Source organism: Narcine bancroftii, chromosome 2 (assembly GCF_036971445.1).
Source record: "Narcine bancroftii isolate sNarBan1 chromosome 2, sNarBan1.hap1, whole genome shotgun sequence".
In the NCBI taxonomy this organism is placed as follows: Eukaryota; Metazoa; Chordata; class Chondrichthyes; order Torpediniformes; family Narcinidae; genus Narcine; species Narcine bancroftii.
Window position 1 is genome coordinate 320995813 of NC_091470.1, and position 17456 is coordinate 321013268.

Consider the following 17456-nt stretch of genomic DNA (forward strand, 5'->3'; position numbering starts at 1 on the left):
TTTTAGCTTTCTACTGGATTGTTCCAACATAGTCCTGACAGGCCTTCCTTGCTAAATTCATTGTAGTACAAAATAATCTCAAAACTTATTACCTTTGTTTTAACTTGCACTAAATTGAGTTAACCTGTAACATCTTTTCCTTCTGAGCTACATTGGTTCCTAGCTAAATTATGCATCAATTTCATCTGTCTTTAAAGCCATCTGTGGTCTGGCTCTCAGTCTATAATCTCCTTCAGTTTTACTCAGGCATTTTTGGGCTTTTTAGCAAGCCATAATTTGATCACTTTAATTTTCAGCTGCTTAAGCCCTAAACTTTGGAATTCATATCTAAACCTTTTTGCATTTCTTTCCTCCAGGATATGCCTTAAAACCCAGCAATCCCAATGAAGGGTTTTAGGCTGGAAACATCAATTATCTGTTGCTTTCCACAATTTTGCCTGACCTGCCCTGAATTCTTCCAGCACCTTGTGCAGTTACTCCAGTTTTCCAATATCTGTAGACTTCTTGTTCTGGAACTTCTTTGCACTGAGGGAATTGAGTTACAAGGAGAGATTGGATAGGCTGGAACAATTTTCCCTGGAAAAGGAGGCTGATGATTGAGAGTGGCCTTGTAGAAGTTTATAAAATTATGAGGGGCATTGAGAGAGGGGAAAGATTTAAAGAGGATTTGAGGGACAAATTTTTCCACACAAAATATAGTGAACATGGAATGAACAGCCAGAACAGGTTCTAGAGGAAGATACAATTAGAATGTTTAAAAATAATTTGGACAGATAGGAAAAGATTTAAAGGAATTTGAGCCAAGCACAGGCTTAGATAGGCATTGTCAGAATAGACAAGCTGGGCCAAAGAGGCTGCTTCAATGCTGTAAACTACAAAATTCACTCAAGAGCAAACCATAGTGTGTTTATGGCATTATTAACCTCAAATACTATTTGTACTCGTTGTGCATTTTCACTTTCTAGATCCCTTTGTCTTCTCCACTCCATTCATATTTTACGTACAGTAATAAAATATTTTTTCTCCCGAAATAGTAATATTTTATGATGTGTATTCCCCCACCAAGCTTAGACTCCTCTGTAAATTTTGAAACGATTGTCTACAACCATTCTTATTATGGATTATCTTTTCCCAAATATGTACAACTTAGATTATACACAATTTTTTTAAACTGTGACCAACAGTGGTCCTTTCCAGCCTCACTTAAGCGGCCTTCATTCTTGTGCTGGTCTCTGAATTGGAACGTGAATCTACAGCCTCCTGATTCAGAAGCAAGAGGCATTCTTCAAACTTCCAACCCCCAGTGAATATCTCTGACATTAATAATTGTAACATTCATCGAACAATCATGCTGTCTTAACATCTGAAAGAATGCTCCCAGTGTCACTAAATCTTTCCCATCCACTAGCTGTTTCGCTCAGTAGACTGTCTTTGAAAGATGATTAGGAAAGGCCAGTGTTGCTTTGTGGGATCGAAGGATAAATATTCATATTGAAATAATAATTAAGCCATGACATTTAGTTGTGTACTGCAAAATTCCATTGAGATAACGTTTAGTTTCTTTACCGAAATTTTCTGGCAACGACTTCCAAGGTTGAGAAAAGGCAGATAAGCAGCACTGACGTACAAAATGGGAGAAGACAAGTCTGGGTCAATCGAATGAAGAATTCTTGTGACGGGGTCTGGAAGGTTTCCTGACAAAGCAATAAATTCGTGCTGAAGTCTCTGACAGGGGAAAAAAAAGGGAGTAAAGTAACGATCACTCAAGACACAAGTGAATCTTCTCATCAAACATTTAAGATTACATTTAATGACAGTGCATTCCTTATATGTTTCAATAAATATAGATAGAAGTGTTATAAAATTCTCTTCTCAAATATTTATACAGTGAAATCCCCGTTATCCAGAACTCAAGCATCCAGCAGCCTCAAGCAACTGGCAAAAAAAAAAACACAGAATATAATAGGTTAAACAAATCATACATTTCCAACGATCTGAAAACCACTTAACCGAAATTCTCAGTTATACAATTTTTTTTTTGGCAGCAACATGACATCACAGGTTGAAAAAACATTTCACCTAACATGCTAATGTGGTGTTCTGACATGCTGTTAGCACCAGTTTGGTAACATCAGTGAGTCAGTGGGTCAGGCAGCACATGGGGAGATAGACCTTATTTCAGGTAACCCTCCCCTCTCTCTTTACATTTCTTCTTTACCCTCCACTGTCACTTGGTTCTCCGCTGTCCCCAAAGTCAGTCTCAGAAAAAATCTAATCGGGGGGGGGTGGGGCACTGATTTTTCAGCGGTGTTGAACTTGGGGGTGGGGAAGGTGGGCGGCAGTGGCAGGAGCAGGGACCTCAGGATCCCGGGCAGGTTTGGCGATGGTGGTGGAGTGGTGTCAGGGACCAGTGACGGACGATACAAGTATCCTGCTGACGCTACTGGACTGCTTAAAGCCATTTCACAGTTATCGGAAAAAAGCAGTTAACTGATACACGTTCAGTTCCGAATGTTTTGGATAATCGGAAACGTACTGTTCAAAAGTTTAAAATTGGCACCTCCTTAGTAGTTAGTTCGCCCATATGCACACACACAATCTCAAGCAACTGAAAAATTCACTTATCCGGCATCAACCAAATCCTCATATGTGCCGGATATCAGGAGTTTTACTTTAGTTAGAAAAAATGTCTTAAAAGTAAGTGGTTAAATATTACAATGGAGTTAATATAATCAGTTCATTGCATGCTCAGTTTTACAAGTGGTTAAAAAGTAGTCATGTTACAGCAAAACAAGTTGTTGATGAGAGCACGAGTATTGTGCACAGTTTTGGTCACCTAGCTACACCAAAGATAAAACTAAGCTAGAAAGTTTGCAGAAAACATTCATGAGAATGTTATCTGAACAGGTAGAACTAGAAGGAGAGGCTGGGATTTTTTTCCTTCAAGAGTAGGAGGTTTAAATTATATGTTATTTTTTCCAATGGAATACATTTATTCATTTCATGTACCATTGCTGTATTCTCAGGCTATCTTCTAATTTCCAGGTTGACATAATACATTTTTTTGCTACAGCTAAGGCTATCATAATAAATCTTTTTTGTGCTCCATCCAAATCGAGTCCAAGTTCTTTACTTCTTATATTACTTAGAAGAAAAATCACTGGATTTTTTGTGATTTTATTTAATACCTGGTTTAGATCTTCCCAAAATTTTTCCACTTTCTCACATGCCCAAATTGCATGTACTGTTGTTCCCATTTCCTTCTTACAGCAAAAACATCTGTCTGATACTGTGGGGTCCCATTTATTTAACTTTAGGGGCACGGTGTATAGCCTGTGTAACCAATTATATAATTTAAGAAATAACATCACAGTATTCGAACAAATTTGGGAACCGTACATGGAACACAACTGAGAGCAGACCTCCACCACCTAAAATGACAGAAGGAGAAGAAGACGAAATGAACTGACCCAGTATGTAAAAGTAGAAGACACAAATATTTTGTTTATTTTCATTGTGTGATGACATTGTTTAATGGGTTTAATGTATCATATATGTTGAACGTTGAGTGGGTGGGGAGGGGGGGTGAAGGAGGGAGGGAAGGGAGGGGGGAAAAGGGGAGAAAATGACACTGTGTATATTCAAGAGGGAAATGTTTGTGTGTATTTTGGTCAGTATGGTTCATAGTGTGAAAAATAAAATATATTTTTTTAAAAAGCGTAGGAGGCTGAGGAGTAAGGGCTGAGGTTTATAGAATCTGAAGGGCCATAGGTAGTCTTTTCCCCAGGGTATGGGAATTTAAAACATGACATAAATCTAAATGAGAAGGGAAAGATTTAGAAGGGGACCTGAGGAGTGTCTTCTTCACACTGAGGGTGGTGGGTAAGTGGAACAAGTTGCCAGAAGGAATGGTAGAGGAAGGTATAATTGTAACATTCAAAATACATTTATATTGGTACATGATAGAAGTTTAGAGTGATATGCAGTCTAACGGAATTAGCTCCATCAGCGTGGAACTTGAGGCAACAATAGTCACACACAAACTATGGGGCTGCTGGATATAATAGGATGGACAACTGTCCCTTGCCAACACCTCACCAAATTTTACCTTGTAGTATTCAAGTCAAATTTTGCTTCAAAAAACTTCAGTATGTGTTCATTTTCTTCTTGAGGGAGGATCTTCTGCAAATATGTAAACAAATAGAAGTAGTTAATTCCAAGGCTTACAGTTATAGTCAATGTGAATGAAAAACAAAAAAAATACAAACCAAGATCGAAAGATTCCAATTCAAATTTAATAGATTAGAAAATAGCTTGGTTTAGCATTAATGCACCCTTGAAAAATGTAGTTGCAGGCAAGATGCCTGTGGTTCAATACTGCAGATTATAAACATAAAATCAAATAAATGATGGTTACTGTAGTTCTGTTGAACACATGGAAAATGCAATTAGTGAAGTTAACATTAACATACTTCAGAATTCACTCATATTGGCATGGTACATCGGTTCTATAATTACACTCCTTTTAAACAGGTCTAACCAACTGGGAATAGTACATCATTCATCAGGAGAGATTAAATGGCTTCAACATACCCTATAATTTTAAAGTAACCTTGATTCTAGCTATGATACAGTCAATTTCCTGATAAAAAAAATATATAACTGCACTGTAAAATATAAAGTAAATTAATGAACAACTGGTGACAAAAATATTTCAAAACAACATTATCTACAAATTATTGTACACCAAAAATAAATTAGAAGTCCCAGCAACAACTACTCCTGCTCACTTAACTGATCTTTGCTGGGTAGCTTTTGAGTTCTTCTAACTGGTTTTAGGTTTCCATTGCACAGATGCTCCATTTAAATAGGGGTTCTATTCATAATTACAGTCTGCTGACTTCCCATTGGAAAGTTTGTAAATATTAGGATTGGATTGAATTCAACTTTGATGCCCTACACTATGGAAGGCAGCTACAAGAAGTTACTTTATTTTTTTTAAAAAAAGATGTAAAGCACAATAACAGGCCCTTCTGGCCCACAAGCCTGTACCACCCAAATACACAAATTAACCTACAACACCCATACGTTTTTGAAGGGTGGGAGGAAACCTGTGCAAGCACAGAGAGAACAAACAAACTCCGTGCAGACAGTGTCTGATTCCAACCTGGGTGAAGTTCAAGTTTTTTTTTTGAAGACTTTATTTAAAATTTTATAACATGAATACAATAGAGAATTACATCTAAAGAAAAATAAAAAAAATTAAAATGGTATGATTACAATATTACATCAGAAAACTACACAAAATAACCCCCCCCCCGTTAATTGTAACACAATATTAGTAATCTAACTTAAAATTTGTCCAACCCTCCCCCCCAAAATAAAGAGTGAAGAGTTAATAAAATTAACAATATTATATATGGAAAACAAAATACCCACTTTCAAAAAAAGAGATAAAACTGAACCTAAAAATAATTCTAACAACAAAATTTTTTTTTATCAATACTAAAATATCACGCTTAAACATATATTTCTTTCTTTGGCTTGGCTTCGCGGACGAAGATTTATGGAGGGGGTAAAAAGTCCACGTCAGCTGCAGGCTCGTTTGTGGCTGACAAGTCCGATGCGGGACAGGCAGACACGATTGCAGCGGTTGCAAGGGAAAATTGGTTGGTTGGGGTTGGGTGTTGGGTTTTTCCTCAAACTTAAATGCATATAATTAGCAAACGGAGTCCACTTTAACTTATAAAAAGACATCTTATCCTGAATTGAAAAAGATATCCTTTCTCCGGCATTAAATATAGCTGATGAATAAAATTATAATTAATCATTGCTAGTCTAGCGTTAATTAATTTCCGAATACTATTCTGACAAATTTCCATCCAAGCTTCTTCAGCTATTTTATGTCCTAAATCTTTTTCCCATTTCAACTTATCTTTATCCCAGTCTTTTTTACTATCAATTTCTTGTAAAATACAATACAAATCAGATATATATCCCTTTTTTGGTATTGAAAGTACATATTCTTCAAAACTAGATTCAGGTAATAAAATCATATGTCGATCACATAACTGTTTTACAAAAGATCTTAATTGATAATATACAAATATAGAATTTCCACTAATACCATATCTCCTTTGTAATTCGTCAAAGGAACAAAAACAACCCTCAGAAAAACAATCAGATAAATTTTTTATTCCCTTCTTTTCCCATTGTTTCAAAGTGGCATTGGAGACCGTAAAAGGAACAAGTTGATTATTATATAATGGCAATCTTCCAGAATATATATTTTTGTCCCAATTTTTTAAGTTTACTTGTCCATAAATTCAATAAATGTTTCAATATTGGCACATCGCAAGTTCGTAGTAAATTTTTATTCCATCGAAACAAAAACTCATGAGGAAATTTTTCTAAAATAACTGCCATTTCTATCTTTACCCAACTAGGTGGGTCGTCCATATTCATTAATGCACTAAGAAATTTAAATTGAGCTGCTTCGTAATAATGCTGAAAATTCGGTAATCTTAAACCTCCAAACTGAAAATCCCACATCAATTTTCTCATTGCTACTCTTGGAAATTTTCCCTTCCATAAGAATTCTCTAATCGCTTTATATAAGTCCTTAAAAAAACTTTTTTTTTTTAAAAATAAGGAATTGATTGAAACAGATATTGTATTCTAGGAAAAATATTCATTTTTATGGTATTAATCCTCCCTAGTAAACCCAAAGGTAGATCCCTCCACCTAATCAAATCTAATTTAATCCTTTTTATTAAAATAAGATAATTAATTGAGTATAATTCTTGAAATTTCGTATTAACATTAATTCCTAAATATTTAATTTGTGTAGTCCACTTCAAATTTGTAATATTTTTATACACTGAATAATCATCTTTACAAATTGGTAAAATTTCACTTTTAGCCCAATTTACTTTATAACCAGATAATTGGCCATAAATTTCTGAACATTCTTGAATTGCAGGTAAAGAAGTATCCGGATCCACCAAATATAATAAAACATCATCAGCAAATAAATTAATCTTGTATTCCTCATTCAGAACTCTCATACCTTTAACATTTTCATTTTGACGTATTAATTGTACTAAAGGTTCAATAACTATAGCAAATAAAGCAGGTGACAACAGACATTCTTGTCTAGTAGATCTTGTCAAACTAAAAGATTCTGAAATTTGGCCATTAACAGCAATTCTGGCTATTATTATAATTAAGCCTTTATCAATCCAATAAATGAAGAACCAAAACTAAATTTCTCAAGTACTTTGAACAGAAACTTCCATTCCACTCTATCAAAAGTCTTTTCTGCATCCAATGAAACCACTATTGGATAATTCAACTGAAATTTAGATTTATTTATCAAGGTTATTAACCGTAAAATATTATCTGACGCATACCTATTTTTTATAAATCCCGTTTGATCACCATGTATAATTTTAGGCAGATATTGAGCTAATCTATTAGCCATAATTTTAGCTACAATTTTATAATCTACATTTAACAACGATATTGGTCTATAAGAAGAAACCTGTAAAGGGTCTCTATCTTTTTTTGGTATAACCGTAATTATTGCGTTAGAACAAGACTCGGGTAATTGAAAGTATTATAAGTTTGTTGTAATACATCCTTATAAATAGAAGATACATCAGCATAAAAAACTTTATAAAACTCTATAGAAAACCCATCTTCACCAGGTGCCTTTCCATTCGGCATAGGGTGAAGTTCAAGTTTATTGTCATCTGATTGTACATACATATACAACCTGACAAAACAGCATTTCTCCAGACCATATTGCACACACAGTACACCCTACATTTAAATGACATATCTACATAGCAATCCAAAAATTATATAAAAAATAATTTATGGGTTTCTAGGATTGTTCAAAAGTCTCACTGGCTGTGGGAAGAAGCTGTTCCTAGCCTGGCAGTCCTGGTTTTGATGCTCCTGTACCCCTTCCTTGAAGGTGGTGTCACAAAGATAAAACAGGCTGGATGGTAAGGGTCCTCAATAATTCTCTGAGCCCACTTTAAGCACTGCTCCCTGTAGATATCATCGCTAATGGGGAGACCTCAGTGATTTTATCAGCAGTTTTAATCACTCTCTGATCTGACATTTTCCATACCATTGTGATGCAGCCAGCCAGGATTCTCTCTATTGTGCACCTGTAGAACATTTGTAGGGTAGTGGCAGTAGCCTTGCCCTGCTTATCCACCTTATAAAGTGTAGACACTGCTGCGTCTTCTTGCCTAGTGAGAAGATGTTGATCCAGGATAGGCCATTCTTTAAATGGATGCCAAGGAACATTGTGTTCTCCACTCTCTCTTCGTCAGAGCCATTAATATTTAATGAGGAATGGTCCTTCGTCCTGCCGAAGTCCACAATCATCTCCTTTTTGTCAACATTAAGCCTCAGGTTGTTACACTTGCACCACTATTCAAGCATTTCAACCTCCTCTCTGTAAGCCTACTCATTATTGTTGCCAATGAGGCCAACTACCATTGTGTCATCCTCAAATTTGATGACTCTGTTGGAGCTGAACCAGGCAGTTCAGTCGTGAGTTAGCAGCATGAACAATAGTGGGCTGAGTACACAGCCCTGAGGTGCACCAGTGCTCAGTGTAATAGGGCTTGAGGTTTTGCTGCAAACCCAGACATATTGTGATGTTTCAATCAAGAAGTTCAGAATCCAGTTGCCAAGAGGTGTAATGAGTCCCAGCGAGGACAGTTTATCCACAAGCCTCCGAGTTATGCAAATGCAGAGTTGAAGAAAACTAACAAAAGTCTGGCAATATGAGGCATCGTTCTCTAGGTGGGTCAGTATGGAGTGGAGGATCAGGAGTATAGCATTGTCCATGAATCAACTGGCTGATAGGCAAACTGGAAAGGGTTCATTGTCACTGGTTGAAGTGCTTCATTGCCAGTTGCTTAAAGCACTTATGAAGGCCATTGCCATGGGATGCTAGTCATTTAGTCCAGCTACGTCTCTCATTTGGGCTTGGGATGATGGTGGCTGCCTTGAATCCTCTGGGAACAACGGACTGCTGGTGTGAGGTGTTGAAGATATCCATTTGGACCTCAGTCAGGTAGTCCGCACAGTCCATCAGCACCCTTATTGGTCCTGATGATTTGCGTGCGTTCACCCCGGAGATGCTGTACAGAGTGCATGTTCCTCGAAGTGGGGGAGGGGAGGGCGCAGTGGGCTTTCTTTGGTGACATGTTGTTTTCCACATTGAACTGTGTGTAAAATATTTTCAGCCTGTCAGAAAGTAAAGTGCCATTATTACTGACCCGCAAGGTTGACTTGTGATTCATTATGATTATATTACCTTGCCACATGCTCCTTGTGTCACCAGTTGTCTGTAAATTTCCTGTGCAGGCCCCTGCTTTGCCTTCCCGATTGCCCAGGAGAGCTGGCGCTACAATAGCATTGTGCTAACCGCTACACTAATCGTGGGTTACTGTCTAGGGAAACTCTTGAAACCATAATCTAACAAATACAAGAAAGCCATTCATAAATTAGAAGCAGCAGGATCATTGCTATTCATCTCCATATTTTTTTTTTGCATGGATGCACATCTGTACATCGTGGAGAAAGACAGAAAGGTCTTAGACTTATATTTTAACTTAACATCAAATTATCCTTGTTAGGCTAAAACTAAATGATTTGCATGTCCTATGTCCTCCTGATCAGAGATGAAACCATTTTCAGGTAGATTTTTTTTTAAAATGTGAAATAAAATGAAATCACTTAATACTCTATGTATATACTCTCAAGCTTTACAATAAGAAACATATCTTGTCAGATGTTGTTTGGAATTGCTGGCATTTCCATAAAAACAAACAGATAAAACCGAGAATTTATCTCTCTGCCCCTTTCACCTGATCTACCACTAAATAAAATCGAGGATGGGTTTTTTTTCCCTTAGTGCCATTTCCCAGTGCCAATGCCATGTGCTTAAATTCCCTTAATATCAAAAAATATCTTGTATATACTGAATGATTAAGCCTCCATTGACCCCTTGGATAGAAGAAGTTTCTGGCTGAAAGAACCAGCCCATGATCTGAATTTATCTGGCCCACAACCCATTGCAAAAGTACCATGTGCACCTGGCCTGCTGATACAAGTACAGCCCATATGCTGCATAACGTACATTCAGGCAACGTCTGACCACATATTCGTCTGTGGTCTCATAAGGTTATAATAGAACGCAACAGCTTTCCACACGCAACACGTGTATCTCATATATCTTTTATACAAAGTGATTGCACTGCCAGGTGAATAATGGTACAATACATATATAACCTATAATACATGTCTTAATAGTCATAATAAATGCCTATGTTACTGTACTTTCTATTGCTATTTCAATGTGAGCCTTCCTTACTTACAAATCAAAGGTTTACCACAGATGATGCATCTTTGATTGACTTCCACAAAAAATATCTTCTTCCACATGGGAATTATAAAAATTTGGTGAAGCATGCAAAAAAGATGGCACCACTGTTTGGCAGTGTTCTCAATAATGAAGTACACCAGGAACCACTTGAGAACAAATATGACTAATGCCCATTTAACTGATGTCTTGCTATTGGCATCAACAATGATGTCACCCAATATCAAAATACTTTCAAACAACAAACAAAATCAATTTTCCCCTGATTGAGCTGCTGTCTGTTTGGGGGTTAGTTATTTGGTTTTCATTGTGACTCATTTTTCTCCTTTTCGCCTTTTTTGTCTTTTTTAATTGTTTAATTTTAATGACAAACTCGTGAATTTTTGTGTATTTCCAGATTTGAAGATGCCTTCCCTGACCTGAAAAGCATCATTGTAGTGCTTTTGGAAGGAATTCGGTTGATCTCGTTACTTGAACTTTTCTGTGGATTATTTTTTGATAAATTATCATCAGTTATGTTCATACAATGTACATTACGTACTTCAGATGGAGGCAATCGAAAACTTAAATTATATAATGTATGTGTTTCAGTAGTTATTTCATTTATGGTAGCATCAGTACGGCCCGCCATCCAACCACTGACACACCATCCGGCCCACAGATCGTCCATCCCTTGTATAGACTGACACAAAGATATCGGCTGCTTTGTAAGGAACCATATCTCAACCTTTTCAGGAGAAAAGATAAATTGTGAAAAAGGATAAGAAATTAAAATTTATTGAAGGTTTAGAAAGATAGATGAGTATCATAGCAAAGATTTTGTAATATATGAAAGCATTTTAGAAAAAAAGAGAATGTGTGCCTAAAGCATTCTCATGGAAATGAACAGTCATAGGCACACTATTCATAAATATCAATGAAGTACAAATTAATAACTAAAATATATCATCTAAGCTCCTGGTATTTATACTTACTTTTATTACAAGATTTAAAGCGATTGAGACTGTAAGAACCAAGTAGAAATGGAGAAGCAATTTCATCAACCTTGCTACAAAGTGACCTTTCTTCAAATTTTGCTGTGAGAGAAAAGATAAATAAATCAATGTTAATACCAATTCACATCACATCTCAGGATATTCCAAATACATTTTGATCACTTCAAATTAAAGTTGTCCTATGTATATTAAGAGCTGATCCACATGAAGTGACTGATGACATGTCTACTCAAACGATTAACATTAGAAGCAGTTGAAGCTTCAGGTACGTAATCTACTACCTGAATGTATTTTGCAAGATGTGAACCACCAATAAAACTTAGAAGCGGAGAAGCAAGCAAAGCGGAATTTCTGAATTGTGTAAAATATCCCAGTGTAAGGCACACCAAATACATCCTGTACACTTCTGTTATCTGCAAGACAAAACAGAGATCAATCTCATCTCGAGTTTTTTTTTAAAGTCAATGAACAGCAACAAACACGGAATAGAAAAATTTAAATTACTAGCAGCTTCTGTACATTTTTTTTATTCCACGTTCAGGTAAATGCTTGAAAAAATTAATGGTTTTAACAAAATTAAGCACACTTTCTGCTGACTGCCCCCTTATCCAATAGACAGAGGATCACAAAGACAAGAAAAACTTGACTTGCAAACAAATAACCATATAACCATTTATGGAAAATGATTTCTTCTTTCTATTAATCAGACTAACTCCTTAAATGCCAACAAGCCCATCTGTTTAATCTTCTGCTTAATAGTGTCAAAGTTACTCAACAAACAGATCCATTGTATGATTACACAAAAAAAACTTGACTCAGGCTTTTGATGTTTCAATGGAAAATAATCACTGCATCAGTTCACTTGTAGCACAAAATGACAATAAGCAATTAGACTTTTGTGCTGTCTCCAGAAGATCTGAAAACAAAATCACACACAGGCCCTCATTTTTCATGCATGATTCATGATGTGCCTATAATGCACAACAGCTCCATATTTTGTGTTAAACCAAGGAGACAAAAACAGACAACCCATTTCACACAAGCATTCAACCTACTTTGGAACAAAAGCTTTTCAATAATAATGAACTGGATGATTGAAACAACTCCTTTTGTGTCTTTTACAGAAGTAGACTTGCACACAAAGGCAATTTTTTCACAAGTGACAAACTTTGGATTCTATAACACAGTATCAGTACCAATTATTATACTGGACATAACATTTAAAAAAAAAATTTGGAATGGATGGTTCTTTTGAAAAAACATTGCAGACGTTGGAAATCTTAAATAAAACTGTTTCTCTTTCTACAGATTCTGGCTGACGTGTTGATCACTTCCTTGTTTTATATTGAAATGGCTGAGTCAGTCAGGCATTCTGCAAACTCAAGTGTATCACGCATCACCATCAAAACATAACCAGCATTTTAAAATGGTTTGACAGGCTCCAATCAATTTCTCTGTGCTCTCCTCCAATTCCTCTGCCTAGCAAAATTTCATATTCCCTCCCCCACCCACCCCCAGCATACCTTACGGCTTGGAATTAGATCCAGACAATCCAACAGGAAAAGAATGAAGGCTTGCACAAACAGTACATAGTGACTAATGTCCCACATCATTATAAATGCAAAAGCAGATGCACACATCAGGAGATATGAAAACACCTGGGATAATGGGAGAAAAGAAACATTAGTTTTTGCTAAATGTAATTCTGCTCATGTATCTCCATTCAAAGCCATAATGCAGCACAACTTACATTTTATTACATGTTGTATTAAAAAGCTTAAATAATTTTGCCAATCATTGGGACAGAACAGGCAATTAAACTTAAGGAACAGAGTTGATAAGACAATGTGCAATGCATTAACCAATTTTTAGAAGAATAGTAAATGGGAGGAAAGGAAAGAAGCTCATTGGTTTAAAATGCTAGGAACCAAAGGTGTAATGTTTTCCACACAGGGCAAAGGGTTTGGAGAAAGAGCTGCTAGAGCAGTTATAGAGATGGGTGCAATTATGACATTTAGTCAGGTACTTGGATAAGAAAGGTTTTTTTTGGTGGGGGGGGGGAAAGGGAGAGTGAACACAAACAAATGGGACACGCTTGGATGGATAACCCAATTAGCGTGGATGCTTTGCGGCAAAGGGCCTGTTTCCATGCAGTACAGCTTTAAGACTATGATTCGACAAACCTCTAACCGTCCAGAAGCAAGCTCATTCAAACTCTTCTGATTTGCATCGCCATTTCTCCCTGTGCTTCCAATTACAATGGCTACAGATCTACCAGTTCCTTAATTTTTAAAAAGTATCACCCCCATTTCAAACATCCACAGTCGACTCTCTTCCAACCCTTCAACATTTATAAGTTTACAAATTTCCTAATTCTGGCTTGATGTGCACCCTATTTTAACTACTCTATCAACAATAATCATGGCATAAGTTGCCCATCCACAGATTTATGAATAGTTTAGACTTTCAGTTCCCCTTAATATCCCTGAAAATTTTAATCAAATCATCCTAATTCTACATTATTAATATGACCCTAGTATATATTATCTCTCCTCATGTCTGAAAATCAATTAACATTTCACAAACAATAACATTCAAGTACTATTCAGGCAAATTTACAAGCAACTTGAAAGCCCCTATGGCATGGTTCTCAAAATATTGCACCTCCTACGTGCCTTATTGTGTTTACACCAGCAGCAGAATTTAAAACTCAAGAGCAGCAAATTAAGCAAAAAGAATAAATTGAAAGGTCAACTCATAAAATAATTGAGACTGTTCATTCTGTTTTTGCCAACTCCTGAGAGAGCAATCCTGTCATTTCCCTGCACTTTCCTCACAGTCATGCAAATTATTCTCTCAATACCAACTCAGTTGCACTTTCAAGACAATAATTCATTCCATTTTGACTACCCTTACAGGCAATGAATTTTCAAACCTCAACTTCTCAGAGTAAAAGAAAAAAATTTAAATCTGTCCCTTTGTTATGTTGATCATGAGATAGTATAAGCATTAATTATGATTTTCCAAGAATTATCAGATTCTGTTAAGGTCCCAATAGATTGTAATGTAGTGTGTTGTGAGCAAGTGAGACAACAGGCTGTGAACTCTAGTATCACAACTACATTTATTTGAATCTCATGCTGTAGCCTTTAAGCCTTATTCCGTTCCGCTCCCAATATCCCGATGCTTGCATCCAAATGACGCAAGCACGTACGTGACCTTCTGGCCTGGACCACAAAAGACGGTCCCGCTCTGCCATCTTTGCCATGGCTGCGCCGCTGACTGTGCATGACAAGTGGGCCGGTTCGCCGCTACAAGAATGTGCTTTGCCACACAACCACCCTGCCCCCCCGCCCAGAACTGGCACCGATGCTCTTGGAATGCGTCGCGGGAGAGGCGTACTGTTTTGGCGGCCAATCTCTACCTACTGGTGGGGGAGACTGTACTGGCTGGGACAAGTCCACATGCGCTGGCTTTAAAAGGTTCAGCGTGAATACTTCTTCTTTGCCCCCAATGTCAAGGGTGAACATTGAAGCATTGCGGTGTAGCACCCTGTCTGGACACTCAGAAGGTTGTTGAAGGGGAGCTCTAAGTGCGCCCCTGCGCATGACCACATACTCACAGGAAGACAAGTCCGGGGGGTAGTTACAGGGTGGTAGGCTGTGTCACGATGGCGCTGGCAGTGCGATGGAGTCCAGTTTGTCACGCAGCTGCTCAAGGATGACGGTGGCTTCGGTAATGCTTGGTTGCCGGGGGAAGGAACTGTCCAGGCACTGCAATGGTCTCTCTGTAGACTAATTCAGCCGAAGGGATGCCAAACTCAAGTTTGGGCTCATGTGAATGCCTAAGAGAACCCAGGACAGCTCATCCACCCAGTTGGGCTTATCAAGGGCACCATCAGCGCCGATTTGAGGTGGCAGTGGACACTCTCGACTAGTCCATTGGCTTGAGGATGGTAAGCTGTAGTATGGTGCAGCTGGGTGACCAGGAGTCTGGAGAGATGTGTCAATAGGGCGGAAGTGAATTGTGCTCCCCAGTCGGTCATAACCTCTGCCGGGACACTAAAACAGGAGACCCAGGTGAAGAGGAAAGCCCTTGCGCATGTCTCTATGGAGGCGTATGGGATGGGTATGGCCTCTGGCCAGTGAGTAAATCTGTCCATCACTGTGAGTAGGTAGCGAGATCCTTGGGAGACAGGCAGAGGTTCGACAATGTTTAGATGGATGTGTTGAAACCTTCGGGTTGAGCCATCGAAGTGTTGGAGTTCGTGCTTGGTGTGTTGCTTGTCCTTGGACATCTGGCCATCTGTGCAGTTCTTTGCCCACTCAATGACCTGTTTGCGCAGGCCATGCCAAACAAATTTTGCAGATACTAGCTGCGGATGGATGGGTGTGATAAGCCGTGGATCAAGTCGAAAACCATCCTCCTCCACTGTGCGGGGATGCGAATATAGACGACACTTTCCTGATTCTAGTACTTCCTAATTTCAAACTGTATGATCTTCAAGGAAACATGGGGACCATATTCCAAATTATTATCTTATTAATCCAATAAACCAAACTTTGTAAATGCAGCTTTATGTAGCTTTAATTCATTTAGAACGGATAAAATATTTTGCATAACTTCGCATTAAGATTTTCATAATGATGAATAAACAAAGCATGTATTGTATTTAAAGATATAATGATATTCAACTTTAAAGAGATATACAAGAAGAAATAAAACGAATTCAAAGAAAATTATCGAGCTCACATCTCCTTCATAGTTCGTTGAGATGCAGGTATGGATATTACAACATATGATGTCATAGTCATAGTCACTATGGCAACACTACAAACAATACTTTTTCTTAAAGAGATAGGCACAAAATTAACTAAGAATCAAAATCACAAGGTTTTAACCTTTACAGAGAGGGCAGGGCTGGCCAGTAGAAATATCGTACAGGAGCGTGGTGCCATCGGCGTCCAGCGGGAGGTCTTGGAGCTGCAGCCCCGTGATTGCTGTTCTGGAGCTGAGTGTCTCGGGGTGGTCCTGCTGGGCCTGAGCCAGATCATGGTAGTCGACGCCCTGTGACAGGGCGTTGACTGTAGGCCTGGAAAGTGCATCAACAATGACGGTGTGCTTTCTGGAGAGGTATCGGAGAGCAGTGGTGAATTCTGAGCTGTAGGACAAGTGTCTCTGTTGTCGGGCAGACCACGGGTTGGAGGACTTTGCGAAAACAAAAGTAAATCATTTGTGGTCAGTGTAGATGGTGAACAGGTGCCCTTTCAGGAAATAACAGAAATGGTGAACAGCCAGGTAAAGGGCAAGTAGTTCTCTGTCAAATGCTCTGTACTTCAATTCGGGTGGTCGCGGGTGTTAATTGAAGAATGTAAGGGGTTGCCATGAGTCATCAATGAACTGTTCCAGAACACCGCACAGCTGTGTTGGACGCATTGACAGTGAGGGCTGTCGGTACATCCATCCGTGGGTATACCAGCATTTGTAGTGTGGGCCAGAGCTTCTTTAGTCTGTTCGAAACACTGTGTGCCTCGCTGTCCATTGGAGATCCTACGATGAGGCCAAAATTAAAGTGAAGAGGGGGCGAATAATCTTGGTAGCTGAAGGGATGAACCTGTTGTCGAAATTCACCATGCCCACAAACTCCTGAAGGCCCTCAGTGTCGTTGATCTGGCAAACCGCCAGATGGCATCAACTTTGCCTAAAGGGGTGGCACCAGCTGGGGTGATCTTGTGGCCCTGAAAGTCTATTTCCGTGAGGTGGAACTGGCACTTCTCTGGATTAACAGTGAGGCCGAAGTGTGCAAGGCAAGTGAACAGCTGACGGAGGTGCATCATGTGTTCTCTGGCCACCAGAGGCAAGTCTCTCCCAACCTTGTCCATGAGGCGCTGAAAGGTCTGTGCCACATTTTTCAAACCAAACAGCATGCATAGGAACTTGAAGAGGCCGATCAGGTGATGATAAGTCTTTTGGACATTGTCTGGGTATACAGGAACCTGATGGTATCCCTGGATTAGGTTGACTTTGGAGAAAAGCTTTGCACTGTGAAG

General features: G+C 38.4%; 1 protein-coding gene across 12 annotated transcripts in view; it reads right to left on the bottom strand.

The window, feature by feature from the left end:
• The window catches only part of LOC138755592 (probable C-mannosyltransferase DPY19L4), a 120265-nt gene that overhangs the window by 17626 nt on the left and 85183 nt on the right, over positions 1-17456 (bottom strand). For 11 of the 12 annotated variants that reach the window (XM_069921854.1, XM_069921859.1, XM_069921858.1 and 8 more), the window contains exons 8-12: positions 12930-13064; positions 11688-11819; positions 11386-11487; positions 4109-4182; positions 1567-1725 (exon numbers count right to left, since the gene is read on the bottom strand). In XM_069921854.1, the coding sequence (XP_069777955.1) occupies positions 1567-1725; positions 4109-4182; positions 11386-11487; positions 11688-11819; positions 12930-13064 (602 nt within the window). The remainder of the gene's footprint in view (positions 1-1566; positions 1726-4108; positions 4183-11385; positions 11488-11687; positions 11820-12929; positions 13065-17456) is intronic. The other variant, XM_069921856.1, reaches the window with a different exon arrangement.